Here is a 14,727-nt window from a genome sequence, read left to right as displayed (position 1 = left end):
TGAGAGGTTAAACGTTTATTTAGAACAGGAAGGCCACACCACTCCATCATCATCCTTTCCGGCATCAGGCTAAGAAGCTGGCTCTTCAGCCAAGCGTTGGCACGAAGGATAAACACAGGCTACACTGTAACTCAAAGCAACATGACTGGCAAGCTCCAAACACCTAGCACTGCACAGAGGATAAGAAGACAATTTACTAAGCTTTAGCTATAGAAAACCATTTGAATACATTTCTGCTGTCCTGACTTTTACTCAACCCAGTGTATGGTTGTGACTTTTGAACTGGTTTTTGTTTGCATAGCTGTTTGGTAGGGAAAAATATCTTATGGCTGTCCTAGGCACAATTCTGGAAAGTGCAAATTTTCTCTAAGGCACAGAACTTAGACTCTCGGCTAGATTAACAGCAAACCTAGGATTCCCAAAGGAACACACTAGAAGAACAGCCACCATGCTCTACTGTAGCACGGCCCTCCAGGACTCCTGCCTGCCTCAGCAAACACTGTCACCCCACAGTCAGCAACATGCCCACACCCCTCAGCTCCAGAGCAGAAGCAGTGCTCATACTGAACGCCTTAGGCCCTGCCTCTCAGGCCTGCTGAGATGGAAGCCTACGGATCCAGGACCTCGAAAGGCCAATCAGTCCTGACGGAAACCAAAGCTGCACTAACCAAATCAAACCAAAACTCTCCCGCAGGATTTACTGCCAGACCCTTAGAACTCGTAACCTTACATCAGGATTGGGTTTCCCCTTATTCTGGGAACAAGCTTCAGTGCTGAGATCAGTACTACTGTACTGTGCTTCTCAGAACTGAGAAGACAAGGGACACTAACAGTCCCATTGGACAGAGCTGCACATCCTCAGAGACGGACGGGGCTTCCTCCCAGCACTAGCCTTTATACCACTTATAGCTTAAGGAAATGGCAACATTTCTCCTGCATAGGTAGATCCTCCTGCAATATTAAGAGACAGCAAACCTTTTTTGGCAGGGGGTTGGTTAAATTAAACAGTATTAATTTAGCTGTGTGTAGCACAGAGGATGTGGCACTTATCAAAGGAGCTGCTGTGGCCTCACACAAGCCACCACTGGACTTGGTGGAAGCACAAGGCTCACGTGGAAGGGAAACTATCAAATGCCTGCCTAGAAGGTTGCCTCTTCTAGGGCATACATTGTCTTTGGAAAAGGTAGCTTGCCCCTTTCAACAAGAACACAGAAGCGAGCTTGCAGCCAATTCCCTCTCACTTGGCAGGTTCTACCTGTCAAGCTTTTGTGACCCCAAGGATTTGGTGCTGGCTTTGGGCTACTCAAGTACAAAAGATGATACTGATTTACTGGTTATGACATGGCTCCAAAACACACCAAAGGGAAAAAATACTGACTAGACATAGAAAGGGAGTGTCCAGGGTGGCTCATCCCAATCAGACCCCTAAGGCCATGACACTAGAGGTACAGAGAAGCCATCACAGGGGCAGAAGACCTCAGTGTCACTGAGGTGCTCCCCGATACCAAGGCACGGCACTGAAGGGAGTGTTACCTCCCCCTTGGGTTCCTCCCATAGCTCTACATACTACCGGATGATGGTGTAATTTTCTTAGACACCTTCTGTCTTGGAGGAATACCCAGAGCTGGGAACCCCACCAGGTACTAACTGTAGCCTCAAAGTTCGGCTATTGTGATGGGGGAGGGAGGGACCCGCCCTTTCTCTGCTCTTCAAAGATGTTTCAAACAATGTCCAGTGAAAACAATCCCAGCTTCCCTCCTGAAGCACTCAGCTGCATGAAGTAACTGACCTTCCTGAAGATGAGCTCTAGACTGACTCTACCAGTGAGATTCCTTGGGCCCCAGGCTTCTGAGAAGGCATGAATACTTTACCAGTCTCTGGAGGACCCTGGGCAGCCCACTGCATTTTTATATTTTCCTTCATCCATCCAGATGTGCAATGCCTGGTGCTTAAATCCCAAGGCAGCTTCCAATTAATGATGAAAATGATAAACAGAAAATGAGCTGCTACCAGTGCAATTAAGGTGAGTACTGTGTCTCCTCTTCAAAGGTGGGCTCAAAGGACGAGGTACAGAGCTGCTGTTGCTATGGCGGTCACTGATGACAAAGCCAGGGCCACGGGACCCTTCCATTCTCCCAAACAATAAAATCACTCCTAGCTCCTATCTAACAGGCAACGCCACTCTCCGAATGCACAAGGGAAGTGCGTTAGAGCCTCCCTCTGCCCTGCCTCTGTGGCTGCAAGTGAGCAAAGCCAGGAAAGCTGCTCTCTGCACGTAGTCAGTGTGCGGTGAGGTTCTCTGGGTCCCAGTTTCCTGAGAGCTATGTGGGCTCAGGAGACTAGAGGCTGGGTCGACAAGAGTCTGTTCCAAGGAGGCACCAGGAATCCGAATCTAAGTCAGGCCTTGGATCCATTTCCACTTCTTCCTTTGCCGTCTGGGTTCCTCTGGAGTGCATCCCCGCCTGCCCAGACAAAGCAGTTCCAATCAGCAACAGTGCCAGTGGCCATGGCATCAAGACTGTTTTCACTATAGTCAAGTCTCTCAGGACTTTCTGCCAGTCTGACGGAGGGCTCAGGGGCACAGCCCTGGACACAGCCTCACCTTTACACTCAGGCAGTAGAATAACTACTGTTCTGGTTTGCCCAGGTCTCCAGCGTGTGGGGATTAGTATGAAAAGTGAAATGGCTCGGGTGTGTGTGTGTGTGTCTTAGTGCACATCTTCAATTCCAGCATGCAGGAGGCAGAGGCAGGAGGATTGTCTCCATGAGTGTGAAGCCACCCTGGTCTACATAGTAAGTTCTAGACAAGCCAGGGCTACCAAGTGAGATCCTGTCTCAAAAACAAAAATAAAAACCAACCAACCAACCAACCAACCAACCAACCCACCTGCCCACCCCACCCCACCATTCCTGGATAAAATCTTGAGCTGGTGAGATGGCTCAGTGGGTATGAGCACTTACTGTTCTTCTTCTTCCTTTTTTTGTTTTTTTTTTTTTGTTTTTTCAAGACAGGGTTTCTCTGTGTAGCCCTGGCTGTCCTGGTACTCACTCTGTAGACCAGGCTGGCCTTGAACTCAGAAATACACCTGCCTCTCCCTCCCAAGTGCTGGGATTAAAGGCATGCACACCACTGTCCTGCTGACTGCTCTTCTGAAGGTCTTGAGTTCAAAACCCAGCATCCACATGGTGGCTCACAACCATCCGTAATGAGCTCTGACGTCCTCTTCTGGTGTGCCTAAAGACAGCTGCAGTGTACTTACATATAATAATAAATCTTTAAGAAACAAACAAAAAACCCAAAATGATCTAGGTGCCTGCTACAGCTGCCAATATAACCTTCTGAAGTGTTTTACAGGCATTGTTTCTGTATTCACAAAATAAGAAGTCCAAACTGACATTAGGGGAAATGGCAAAGCCAAGGAGTGACTCCTCCCTCACTTCTAGCTGAGTCGGCATGAAGGGATACCAAGAACCATCATATGCTAAATGTTTGCCAAGCTACTTAAGCTGAGCCCAGTAAGGCCGTAATTCTAACTTCCAGTTTTCCATGTGTGTACTCCCGCCACTGAGGGCAGGCAGAAGGACTGTCTGCTGGGAGGTGATGCTTTCCCGCCACCGTGGGCTCTGGGGATTGAACTCAGACTATCAGGTGTATGCGGCAAGTGCTTTTCTTAGCTGAGCCATAAGCTGAGCCTCTAAGCTGAGCCCCAACTTTAAACCATTTTTCAGAATCTATTTTAAAATGGTTCATCAAGGGTTAGGGAGGAAGCTCAGTATCAAGTACTTGCCTACCACCTATAAGAGATTGGATTCAATCCCCACTATTGCACAAATACACAAATAAAATGGTTAGAATAAGAATGTACTCAGGCAGTAGTGGTGCATGCCTTTAATCCCAGCACTCAGGAGGCAGAGGCAGGAGGATATCCCAAGTTCAAGTCCAGCCTGGTCTACTCAGAGAGTTCCAGGAAAGTCAGGAAACACAGAAAACCCTTTCACAAAACAAAACAAAACAAAACAAAACAAAACAAAACAAACTAACCAAAAAAAAGAGAATAAAAGAATGTATGTATACCTACCAAACAGAGAAACGTGTTGTTACTGAGTCTATATGACAGGCGTAGGGTGTTCATTATGTTTAAACATTTTCACAATAAAAATGGAAAAGCCAAAGAATTAGTAAAGGAAAAAAACAAAGAAAAACCAATGGAAGTTAGGTGATAAAATGAACTAGGTAGGTAGGCACAAAGCTTCTGGAATCAAGTACAAAGGAGTCACAAAGATAGGGAGTCACAAAGGCCTCAGCCTACTTAGTACCTCGCAGATTGTTTCTGTGAACTTTCAAAGCAGATTTAGAATTCAATTACTCTTTTTAATGAATGCTCTTACCTGCTGGCCTCCTTCCAATTTCTTGTTGAGCTTTTGCAGTTGGGTAAAAATTTGGAGGTTTTCTTGCTGGAGCTTCTGCTGTTCATCCAGACACTTTAACACCAGACCCTGGAGCCTGTCAACCTCCACCTGTAGGGCACTGCACGCACAAGCAGGAGACATCACGGCTTTCCCAACACATGGCGGCACTGCAGGACTCAGCCGGGGAGGCTAGGGACAGAAGGAGAGAATGCAGAGGATCCACCACCCACGGCTCCCCAGTACCCAGCAAGGTAATACAAAAATATGAGGAACTGGGTGCGAGTGAAGGAGAACCGCCTGGCTTCCAGCAGCACTTGGTGCTGACAGGAAAGGGGCCTCCCAGGGCTTAGGGCTCATTAGGTTGCAGAATCATCCATTTGGGAAGAGTTTGCAGAACTCTTATTTTTATATGTTCTACTTTAAAGTGCTGAAGCGAAGTTCTGATCACAGTGAGTGAGGTTCATAAAATGCAGTTGGCCAAACTGTGTCAGAGATTGGAGAAGAGTTTGTGAAAAAAATTGACAATACAATTTAAGAAAGCCAACACAGGAAGGGAAATGCTTACTCTCAAGTTTTAAAAGTGTTGTTAGCCGGGCGTTGGTGGCGCACGCCTGTAATCCCACTCTGGGAGGCAGAGGCAGGTGGATTTCTGAGTTGAGGCCAGCCTGGTCTACAGAGTGAGTTCCAGGACAGCCAGGGCTACACAGAGAAACCCTGTCTCGAAAAAACCAAATCCAAAAAAAAAAAAAAAAAAAAAAAAAGTGTTGTTACCACTCTCCTGGGAAGGCTTTCAATTATTCTAGTTGGGAATTTTCTCCCGTATACACTTTTAAAAATAGCAGGTCAGAGCCAGGTGTGGTGCTGCATACTTTCATTCCAACATTTGAGAGGCTGAGGTCGTCGGATCTCTGTGAGTTTGAGGCCAGCCTGCTGTACAAAGTGAGTTCCAGGGCAGCCAGAGCCACACAGAGAAACCCTGCCTCTTAAAAAATAATAATAAAATAAATAAAAATAAATATCAGGTCAGCAAATAATAGCAGGACACCTACCCATTACATAGTACAGATTGGACATCCCTAACTTGAAATCCTAAATGCTCCTAAATCCAAAACTGTTTGAACACTGACATGACACCACGAGTGGAAATGTTACACCTAAGCTCATGACATGGCCTGCAGTTCAGAATGGATATACTAAAATATGACACAAAATAACCTCCAATCACAGAATGGCCTCCAAGCTATGTTTACAGAGCATTATGTATATGCATTTATTCCAAAATCCACCAAAATGTGAGATTTAAAACACTTCTGGGTCCCAATCATTTGGATAAGAGATACTCAATCTGTATCTGTGACTGCTTTTGTGCTATGATATCAGAGTTGTAGTTGCAAAGGATTATACAACTCACAAAGTCACGTAATAATGTTGTGGCTTCTCTAGAAGTGTGGCGTCTCTGGTTTAGTACTGAGTTACAGTTTCATTCTACCTAGGTTGACTGTTTATGGCCGCTCTTTCAGTAGACTGCAAGCATTGCTGCACAACACAGCTCAGCTAACACATGTGGTGCCGTGTGGTTCTGGAGGCCAGGAACGTGGCTATCTGTGAAGAGTTTGCTTAGAATGTACAGAACCCTGGGCTGGACCCCACATTGCATAACTGGTGTGTGGAACACGCCTTTATCATCATCTGGGAGATGGAGGCAGGAGTAACAGAGAGGTTAAAGGTCATCCTCCATCCTTGGCTGGGAACCTGTTTCACAAAGGAACAAATCTTCGCAACAAAAAGACCATTTGGAAATTTACGTTCAGTTTTGTACTCCTGAGGAAGAGGAAGAAATGATCCTCTGGTGCTGGAAGGCAGAGCAGCCTTCAGAACTACTGAGACACTGTAGCACTGGCCCGGAAAGCGAGAGGACATGGTGAAGCCAGGAGAACCTAAGAAGTCGTAGCCACTGTCTACCGAGCTGAGGCTAACGAGGCACTCAGTTACCCAGGCTCCTCCTGCCGGCTGCTGTTCCAGAGGAACTTCAGATGCGACTTTGAGTCCCTGCAGCTCTTCATAGGGCAGAGTGTCCTTCTCAGATTGTGAAAAGGCTGCACTCAGGGGAGTTGGGCTGTCAGGCATGGGGATGAACTCTGCATTTTCCAGCTCCTAGGCATACAAGAAAGAATCATCAATTTGGCTGCAGCAAGCACCTTTCTCCCACAGACTTTGTGGCTTTCACTTTTACTCTGCTGTGACAGCAGCGCCCTCTAGTGGGGAATGCAAGCTCAAGTTCAGCAACAGTTTTATCTGGATCATTTCCCCAACACAATTCTACACCCACTATATGCTGGTCAGGAGGCTTGAGGGCACAGCACCGAGGGCCCTGCAAGGCTGCTGGAGGCTGAGGCTGGAGGGTGCCGCTTCCTCTGTCCCTCTGTATATAGTGATTAACAGAGACTCGCACAACTGGTAATGCTGCAGAGAATTTTCTCAGCTCTAAAGAGGACATGTATATCTTATCCTCTCCTCCCAAGGCTCAGGAATCACTGGAAGAGGAGACAGAAAGACTACAGGAGCCAGAGGTTCTAGATGACTATAAGAGCATGTGTCCCTATAAGGACAGTCGCATATTTAAACTCACAGCAACTGTGACTGCATGCCTAAGACCTGTGCAAGCTCAAGCCAGACCAAGTCCCAGTCCCAGCATGAAGAGTGGAAGTGGGAATGAAACCCTACTCCAGCTAAAGGCTTATTGGCAACTGCTAGCTGCTAGGGGAGGAAGAGTCAGTCTTCTTAAACTGAGACCCTGTTTTAAAACAAAATACAGACATCTTCTTACATGTAGGAATGTGAAACTTTGACTCCTGTCTAAATTAGTAGAGCACTAGAAACTGAGACCTTGGCAGCCCTTACTTACTAGCTCCTGTTACAGGCTTATCTGAATTATCTGTTCGAGGGAATTACCTTCCGAAGCCAGCCAGGACAGGAGCTGCTAGCCCCACAACTGTCTGCTGTGGCCTCTGTGGGACTGAGCAACCCTCCCATTCCACGGTCTGCTTCCATTGTTCCTCGGAAGCCTCCACTTGGATCCGGAGTTTCAGATTCCTGTTGACTATCTTCCTCTTCACCGCCTCCACCGCCACCGCCACCAATGCCGCCACCAATGCCGCCACCTCCACCTCCTGGGCTGTAGCTCTGAACCACTGGTAGATGTGTAGCACAGGAAAGAAAGAACTTTGTTAGGCCACAAAGTGATGTACCATCTGACACCTCATTCATTCCCACAGAAGTTCTTAGAATTGCACACAGTGGAATGTTCAGTCAAATATTTGAGACTAAATTGTTAGTTTTTACATAGCGTTTAAATTTGTAAGAATTATTCTAAAAGGATTTTTTTTTTCAATTTTCTGTGTATGGGTGGTTTCAGCTGCATGTATGTCTGGGTACCATGTACATGCATTGCTCTTGGAGGCCAGAAGAAGGTGTCAGATCATCTGCAACTGGAGTTACAGATGGGTGTCAGCAGTCATTTGAGTGCTAGGAACCACACTCCAGTTCTCTGTAAAAGCAACAGGTGCTCTTACCTGCTGAACTGTCCTCCCAGCTCCACAGCGTTTTTAAACGTTCTCACATTGATTTATTATGTGTATGCATGTGGGCATGTGTGTGCACACTGCACTTGTAGATGTCAGAAGACAACCTGTGGAGGTCAATTCTCTTTTTCTGTCATGTGAGTCCCAGGACTGAACTCAGGTTGTCATGATGGGAGTATAAGCCTTTCATCCATGAGCCACCTCATAGGCCTACATTTTTACTTCTCTCCTCTTCTCTCCTTTCCTCTCCCCTCCCCTCTCTTCTCTTCTCCCCCTCCTCTCTCTCTTTATATATATATATGTATGTATGTATATATATAATTTTGGTTTTTGAGACAAGGTTTGTGTAGCCCTAGCTGTCCTGGAACTCACTCTGTAGACCAGGCTGGCCTTCTGAACTCAGAAATCCACCTGCCTCTACCTCCCAAGTTCTGGGATTAAAGATGTGTTCCACCACACCCAGCTTACAAATTTTAATTCTTGAGACAGGATCCTTATGTCATCCAAGCTGGCCTTGAACTTCTGACCTTACTACTGCACTTACTTCTACTTACTTCCTAGTGCTAGGATTATAAGCATGTGCCACCATGCCAGGCTTACATAAAGGTAAGCCTGGGTATGGTGTTATCACCATAACTCACGTCCATTTTCTAAATCTTAGTGCATCTCTGGCAGGTAAATACACTCAAGTGTCCTCCATTAGCATTTGTCTTTTGTAAAAAATTGTTCAGCAGTGAGCCAAGCACCTCTTAAGTTTCCCCAAAATAAGAAGATGAATTCTGAAATATTGGTACATACATGATTTCTCACAGGTGGAAAGCAGGAATAGTTTTAGTTTCCTGGCAACCCAAGTAACAGAGAATCATGAAGAAAATTATAGTTGAGAAGCTCTCAGAGGGTTCAGACTGATTTTCCTAAGTTGAAAGCTAGTAAGTGACTTTTCCTCTGGAGGGCCTATTTTGAAGGTAAATTTTGTTTGGTTTTTGGAGACAGGATCTTACTATTTAGCTCTGGCTGGCCTGGAACTTACTATATACACTACCTGACCTCAAACTCACAGAAATCCACTTGCTTCTGTCTCCCAAGTGCTATAGGAAGACTGGACTGTCTGGAATACCACAGAAGTAAAGGCTTATGGGATGGTAAGGAATACCAATGTCCCATTCCAATGTGGAGCAAGTCTCTCAACTGCTTCCACATGGGATGCAGGCAAAGACGATGAAGTCACCCTGATAAAACACTCACCAAAATACAACCTTCCCTCTTAACCATAATTCCTCAACCCAAAGACCACACTGGTACCTGGGGCACCACTGCTTACCAGTTCCAATGGAGAGGCCACTGCTATTAGAACGGATGGTCTTGGAATTCAACACTTTCTCTGAGGAAAAATATGCAGTAGGTAAGCACTTTGTACAGACACTGGAAGAGTGAAGGGAGACAGGACAGGGAAGAAACTGTCACTGCCAAACCTGACTCAGTAACCCAGAACTTAGGATTTAGAAGTAAGTCTCATAAGTGAAACACTTAGTGAGCTACTGTACTCAGTGTCTGTACTGGGAATTTTCTATCTTTGTGTTCACTAGAAGCACCATGGAAGCTTTACAAAGTAACAATACCTATACCCAACCCCAGAGATCCTGATTAAACTAGTCAAGGGTAGTCAGGACTGAGATTTATAAAAGCCAAGCTTTATTTTATTTTATTTCAAAGTACTCTGTATGCAAAAAGCATTTGGAAATTTTCTTTTAAAAGAATTACTAAATGTTTCTCAAGAAAACACAAATGTAGACAACACATTATTAAATGGAAGTAATACATTCTATGATGCAGAGGTATGCTGGGGGAAGAGCTTAAACTTGTTCCATTTAAAAAGGTCCAAACTGATGGTGGTGGAACCGGCCTGCAATCCCTGCGCTCAGGAGGTGGAGGAAGGTTAGGAACTCAAGGCTGTTCTTGGTTAGTAAGTACTGAGTTTGAGGCTAGCCTGAGTTACAAGCCCCTGACACAAAACAGTCCAACAGAGACGAAACAGTGGATGACTAACTTGGGGAATGACAATGCTCTGTTCCTGCTGCTCTGCATCTTTATCCAGCACAAGACTTGAGGAAGCAGACTCTGCCTCAGGGCATATCCAATAATGTCACCACTAGTACCTTAGGTGTGAGTCAATGTGGTCTAAGCCACTCCAACTCCACACAGATGAAGCCCTTACCAACAATAAGAATGGTGTGCCAGCCACGGCAAGAAAGGTCTGGGACATGATGCAGAGATCCAAAAATAGGCCGAGGCCATGAGGTACAGATATCAGAGCCATGTGGTCTCTCTGTGGGAGTCATGGCCAGGCGGCCATTACCACCATTACCCCAGGCAAAGATGTGATTGTCTAGAAGAGAAAGAACAGATTAATGGGACACTATTTTCCCAATTCTGTGGGTATCCCACTGTTATACCCTGGAACTAGAAAGAAGTCCTACAAAGTGAGGGGAAAAGCTAATTATTTCTATATATAGGCATATATATATACACACACACACAGACACACATAAGTATACACACACACACACACACACACACACACACACACGCACAGACATACACACATCACACACATATATGTTCCTATGTCTGCCTTCAAACAAGTATGAGAATCTACTTCATGGCAAGTGTTTCTTACGGGGTCTGAGGCAGGACATGAAGCCAAGTCCTTGCTCTAGTGCAGTCAGTGGGGAGAATGACAACACACAAACAAATGGCTAACTCCCATTTCAGACAAGGCAAGTGCTATGAAGGAAGGGATGGAGTAACAGCAGGATGGCATTTCCCATTTCAGAGAAAGCAGTCAGAGAAGTACTCTGACTCTGGAGATCTCGTCTAGCTGACCTGAGGGAGTTTCTGGCAGACATAAGAGCAGGCGTGAGGGCACACAGGTGTAGCTTTGCACAACAGGGAACGAGGTCCCTAGGAGAAAAGTGAGAGAGAGGGGCAGTGGGAGGAGAGGGCCTGGTCACAGGGGGCCATGCAGGCCTGCCTGCTGGACCAAACCAAGAGAGGGCCTGGGCAGGAGGCATGTGAGAGGACTCCGAGGCCGTGATGAGGACCAAGCGCAAACGAGCAAAGGCGGAAGCAGAATGCAGTTCAAGTCCTGACAGCAGGCTGGGGGGAGGGGGGTATGCTGGAGAGAGTCAATGGGACCTGCTGAGGGAGGATGAAGAGAGAGAGAGTGTGTGTGAGTGTGTGTGTGTGTGTGTGTGTGTGTGTCGCGCACACACGCATGCATGCATATACAGAACGAAGCTGGCCAAGGTAAGAAGTCTGCAAAGTCTGGGCAGAGACAACACTAGAAATTTGGTTCTTCTTCAGTTTAGGCTCCCTCCCCCCTCATGAAAGGGCATGTGACGGATGACCATCTGCACAGCAGGCAGGACTCAGGACTCATCTGGAGTCCATGGGCTATATGGCCGCTCTAGCCTTTGTCATCCACGCTGAGGGGCTGTGAGTCAGTGTCTGAAGGTCAGAGATGGTGGCACAGCTGCAAGGTGCAGAGGGGACCTGAAAGGAACGCGCCCTGCTGGAGAGGAGGACTGAGTCCAGGGAAGAGGGTGGCCGTTTCTCTCCCCGCTTTTTCTCACACCCAGCCAGTGCTAATCAGAATGTGGATCAACAGTGGTGCTGAACAAGACAGACACAGTGCTCAATGGCTGTGGGGATATTTTACCAAAAATGATAAATGACAGTGAAATTAGGTGAACTTAGAAATCTAGCCTTTAATAAATGTACTATATTGGACATAAAAACATATGCCAGTTATACAAAAACCGCTTTTCCCAATCCAGATAGAAACATAGGCACTTACCATCAGTGGCAGCGATGGTGAACTCATCACCACAGGAGACCCTGATCACTTGCTTTCCACCAAGGGGTCCCCCCAACAGGTTGATGCCCAGGCGCTTCTTATAATTGCCGACACCCAGCTGCCCACACTTATTACAGCCAAATGTCAGCAGCCGGCCTCGTTCTGAGAGAGAAGTAGAATACAGAGCAGTCATGAAACACAGAGGGCGTAGCAGCACACATCCCATGCACTAGAATGCACACATATGAAGTTACCCATGTGACCTAGGCAAGGAGAACTAAGAGGTGTGAAAACTCAGAACCACAATTTAGAATACTTATAGTAGGTGCCAATTAGAGACCATAGAATCCAGATGTTTTATATATATATATATATATATATATATATATATATATAGAGAGAGAGAGAGAGAGAGAGAGAGAGAATCTATGGCTGGGCATAGTGGTGCACACCTTTAATCCCAGCATTCAGGAGGCAGAAGCAGGCAGATCTCTGTGAGTTCAAGGCCAGCCTGCTCTACAAAGAGAGTTCCAGGACAAATGTTCAGTCAAACATTTGAGACACAGAGAAACTCTGGCTTGAAAAACAAAACAAAGATAATTTATTCACTGACTTTACGTGTATATGTCTCTCTGTGTGCATGCCACATATTTGGGTGCCCTCAGAGGTCAGAAGAGGGCATCAGATACCCTGAAGCTAGAGTTACAGTCAGTTATGAATAGCCAGAAGGATGCTGGCAAAGGGACTTGGGTCCTCTGGAAGACCAGCAAAGACTGTACCATCTTTCCAGTCCAAAGAGTGGTGTACTTATTAAAGTGCACATTTATTTTATATTTATAAAGATCATTTTTTAAAAAAATCTGTGCTTGAATGCCTGATTTGTTAATGAGTTAATATTGAGTACTAGGGAAAAGTCAAAAGGCTGATATATCAAGAAAGCTAATACTTTACAGCACAAAGCACCTGAGCTCTGAAGGCATGCAACCCAGCTGGGCCAACTTACCATCAATAGCAGCCGTGTGAGTCTTGCCTGGGGCGATGGTACGGATTTTGTAAAAGGACAACTGTTTGGCCAAAGTAAAGGAGGTTGTGTAGGGAACTTCATGGTATGCCTGAGACAAGTAAAACAGAGCAGCAGACTCATGAAGCCAGTGGTGGTGTCAGGGACAGGCTAAGGATGGAAACGCATTTTCAAACAAATTCTGCTAAGAGAGCATGCCACACACCTTCCTATCTTCAGCAGGACATAAGAAACAAGCTCAGCACAGAATCAGGTAATTTGTTTCAAGAAGCAGGGATTTCTGATTACAAAAATCTACCTTTGGTGGCACACGCCTGTAATCCTAGCACTCTGGGAGGCAGAGGCAGGCGGATTTCTGAGTTCAAGGCCAGCAGAGTTCCAGGACAGCCAGGGCTATACAGAGAAACCCTGTCTCGAAAAAAACCAAATCCAAAATACCAAAAAAAAAAAAAAAAAAAAAAGCCCCAAAAAAACTACCTTTGTGTTGCTTACATACTCTGCCTATCTAACAAGGGCAGAGTAAAATCTTTCCAACTTACAAAGAAATCAGTTACTGTAATCTAATCTCACTTTTACTACACATATTTCTATGAAATGGTATAAAAGCCCCAAGTAAAGCTCTCCATAAACCTACATCTTAACAAACCACAAGTGGTCATTTTGAAGATGCCTTTCAAACTACCCACTCTCCAGCTGTTACCTTGAGTCTGTGCTCTCCTGAGAATAGACACTACATACAAATGAACTCATCATGGGGCTGGAGAGATGGTTAGGAGCACTGTTTTCTCAAAGGACCTGAGTTCGATTCCCAGCACCCACATGACAACTTATTATTGTCTGTAACTATAGTCCCATGGGATCCAGGACCTTCTTCTGGTATGCAAATGTACATGTAGACAAAATACCCATATACATAAATAAATCAATCATTAAAAAAACAAATTAACTCATCCTTCATTGAGTTACAAAACTAAATTTGCTTGACTTTTCTCTTTCTCTTTTGCAGTCAACTGTTGGGCTGTAACTATAAGACCTACTGCACAGCTTGACCCATGTTTGCACATATACATTTGTGGGATTTTTGCTTTTGTGTTTTGGCCTCAAACTAAAGATCCTCCTGCCTCAGCTTCCTGAGTGCTAAAATTAAAGGTAAGCACCATCACTCTTAGCCTCTATGCGAACACATTTATAAAACCACCACCCTGATCAAGACAGAGGCCAGTCCCTTAGGTGATTCACCTATTTTTGATTAAGATTCATGTTCCCAACAAAGAAAAAGACATACATACAATAATAACCCCCCACAGAGATCTGTACTTCCGACAATTGCCTGCATGCTCATTTTACCTGTCCCTGAATTGCACATAACACAATCACATGTTGTGAACTCTTCAGTGGCTGGCTGCAGCTAGCTGCTTTTGCTGAACATAATGTCTGTGAGATCACTTTATTCTTAAGTTAAATTCTGTGGTCACTAACTTATAATACAGAGAAATCCCAACCCAGCATTCTGGCAACGTGGTTAAAATCTCAAGGGTCACTCACTTCATGGTTGATGATTCCAGACATGCACTGATTCAGCCCCAGTTTGTTGAACTCATTGAGTCCACAGGCTAGCACTTTGCCTGACTGAGTGAGCAGAAAGGTCCCATCACAGCCACATTGAACTGCAACAATGATTAAGGCCTTTGGAACATCCACCTGCAAGGAAAAATTCTTTTGGAAAAAAATCCCAAGTACATGATTCATATTAGAAAATAAGCATCCAGTCCCTTCACCATGCTGCCCAGCAGAGGAGGTCTCACTTCCTATCAAGGCTCAAGTTCTATAACACACCAGGCTGCAGTCGAATGAACAGA

General features: G+C 45.4%; 1 protein-coding gene across 2 annotated transcripts in view; it reads right to left on the bottom strand.

The window, feature by feature from the left end:
• Positions 1 to 14,727, bottom strand: part of Nek9 (NIMA related kinase 9) — a 40,604-nt gene continuing 25,877 nt past the window's right edge. For both annotated transcript variants that reach the window (XM_052185396.1, XM_052185397.1), the window contains exons 14-22: positions 14,414 to 14,569; positions 12,851 to 12,959; positions 11,848 to 12,009; positions 10,207 to 10,377; positions 9,313 to 9,372; positions 7,363 to 7,601; positions 6,403 to 6,564; positions 4,390 to 4,599; positions 1 to 2,462 (exon numbers count right to left, since the gene is read on the bottom strand). In XM_052185396.1, the coding sequence (XP_052041356.1) occupies positions 2,340 to 2,462; positions 4,390 to 4,599; positions 6,403 to 6,564; positions 7,363 to 7,601; positions 9,313 to 9,372; positions 10,207 to 10,377; positions 11,848 to 12,009; positions 12,851 to 12,959; positions 14,414 to 14,569 (1,392 nt within the window). In that variant the 3' untranslated portion in view covers positions 1 to 2,339. The remainder of the gene's footprint in view (positions 2,463 to 4,389; positions 4,600 to 6,402; positions 6,565 to 7,362; positions 7,602 to 9,312; positions 9,373 to 10,206; positions 10,378 to 11,847; positions 12,010 to 12,850; positions 12,960 to 14,413; positions 14,570 to 14,727) is intronic.

The sequence above is a fragment of the Apodemus sylvaticus genome, chromosome 6, assembly GCF_947179515.1.
Source record: "Apodemus sylvaticus chromosome 6, mApoSyl1.1, whole genome shotgun sequence".
NCBI classification, from domain to species: Eukaryota; Metazoa; Chordata; class Mammalia; order Rodentia; family Muridae; genus Apodemus; species Apodemus sylvaticus.
This window is presented reverse-complemented; position numbering and strand designations above follow the sequence as displayed.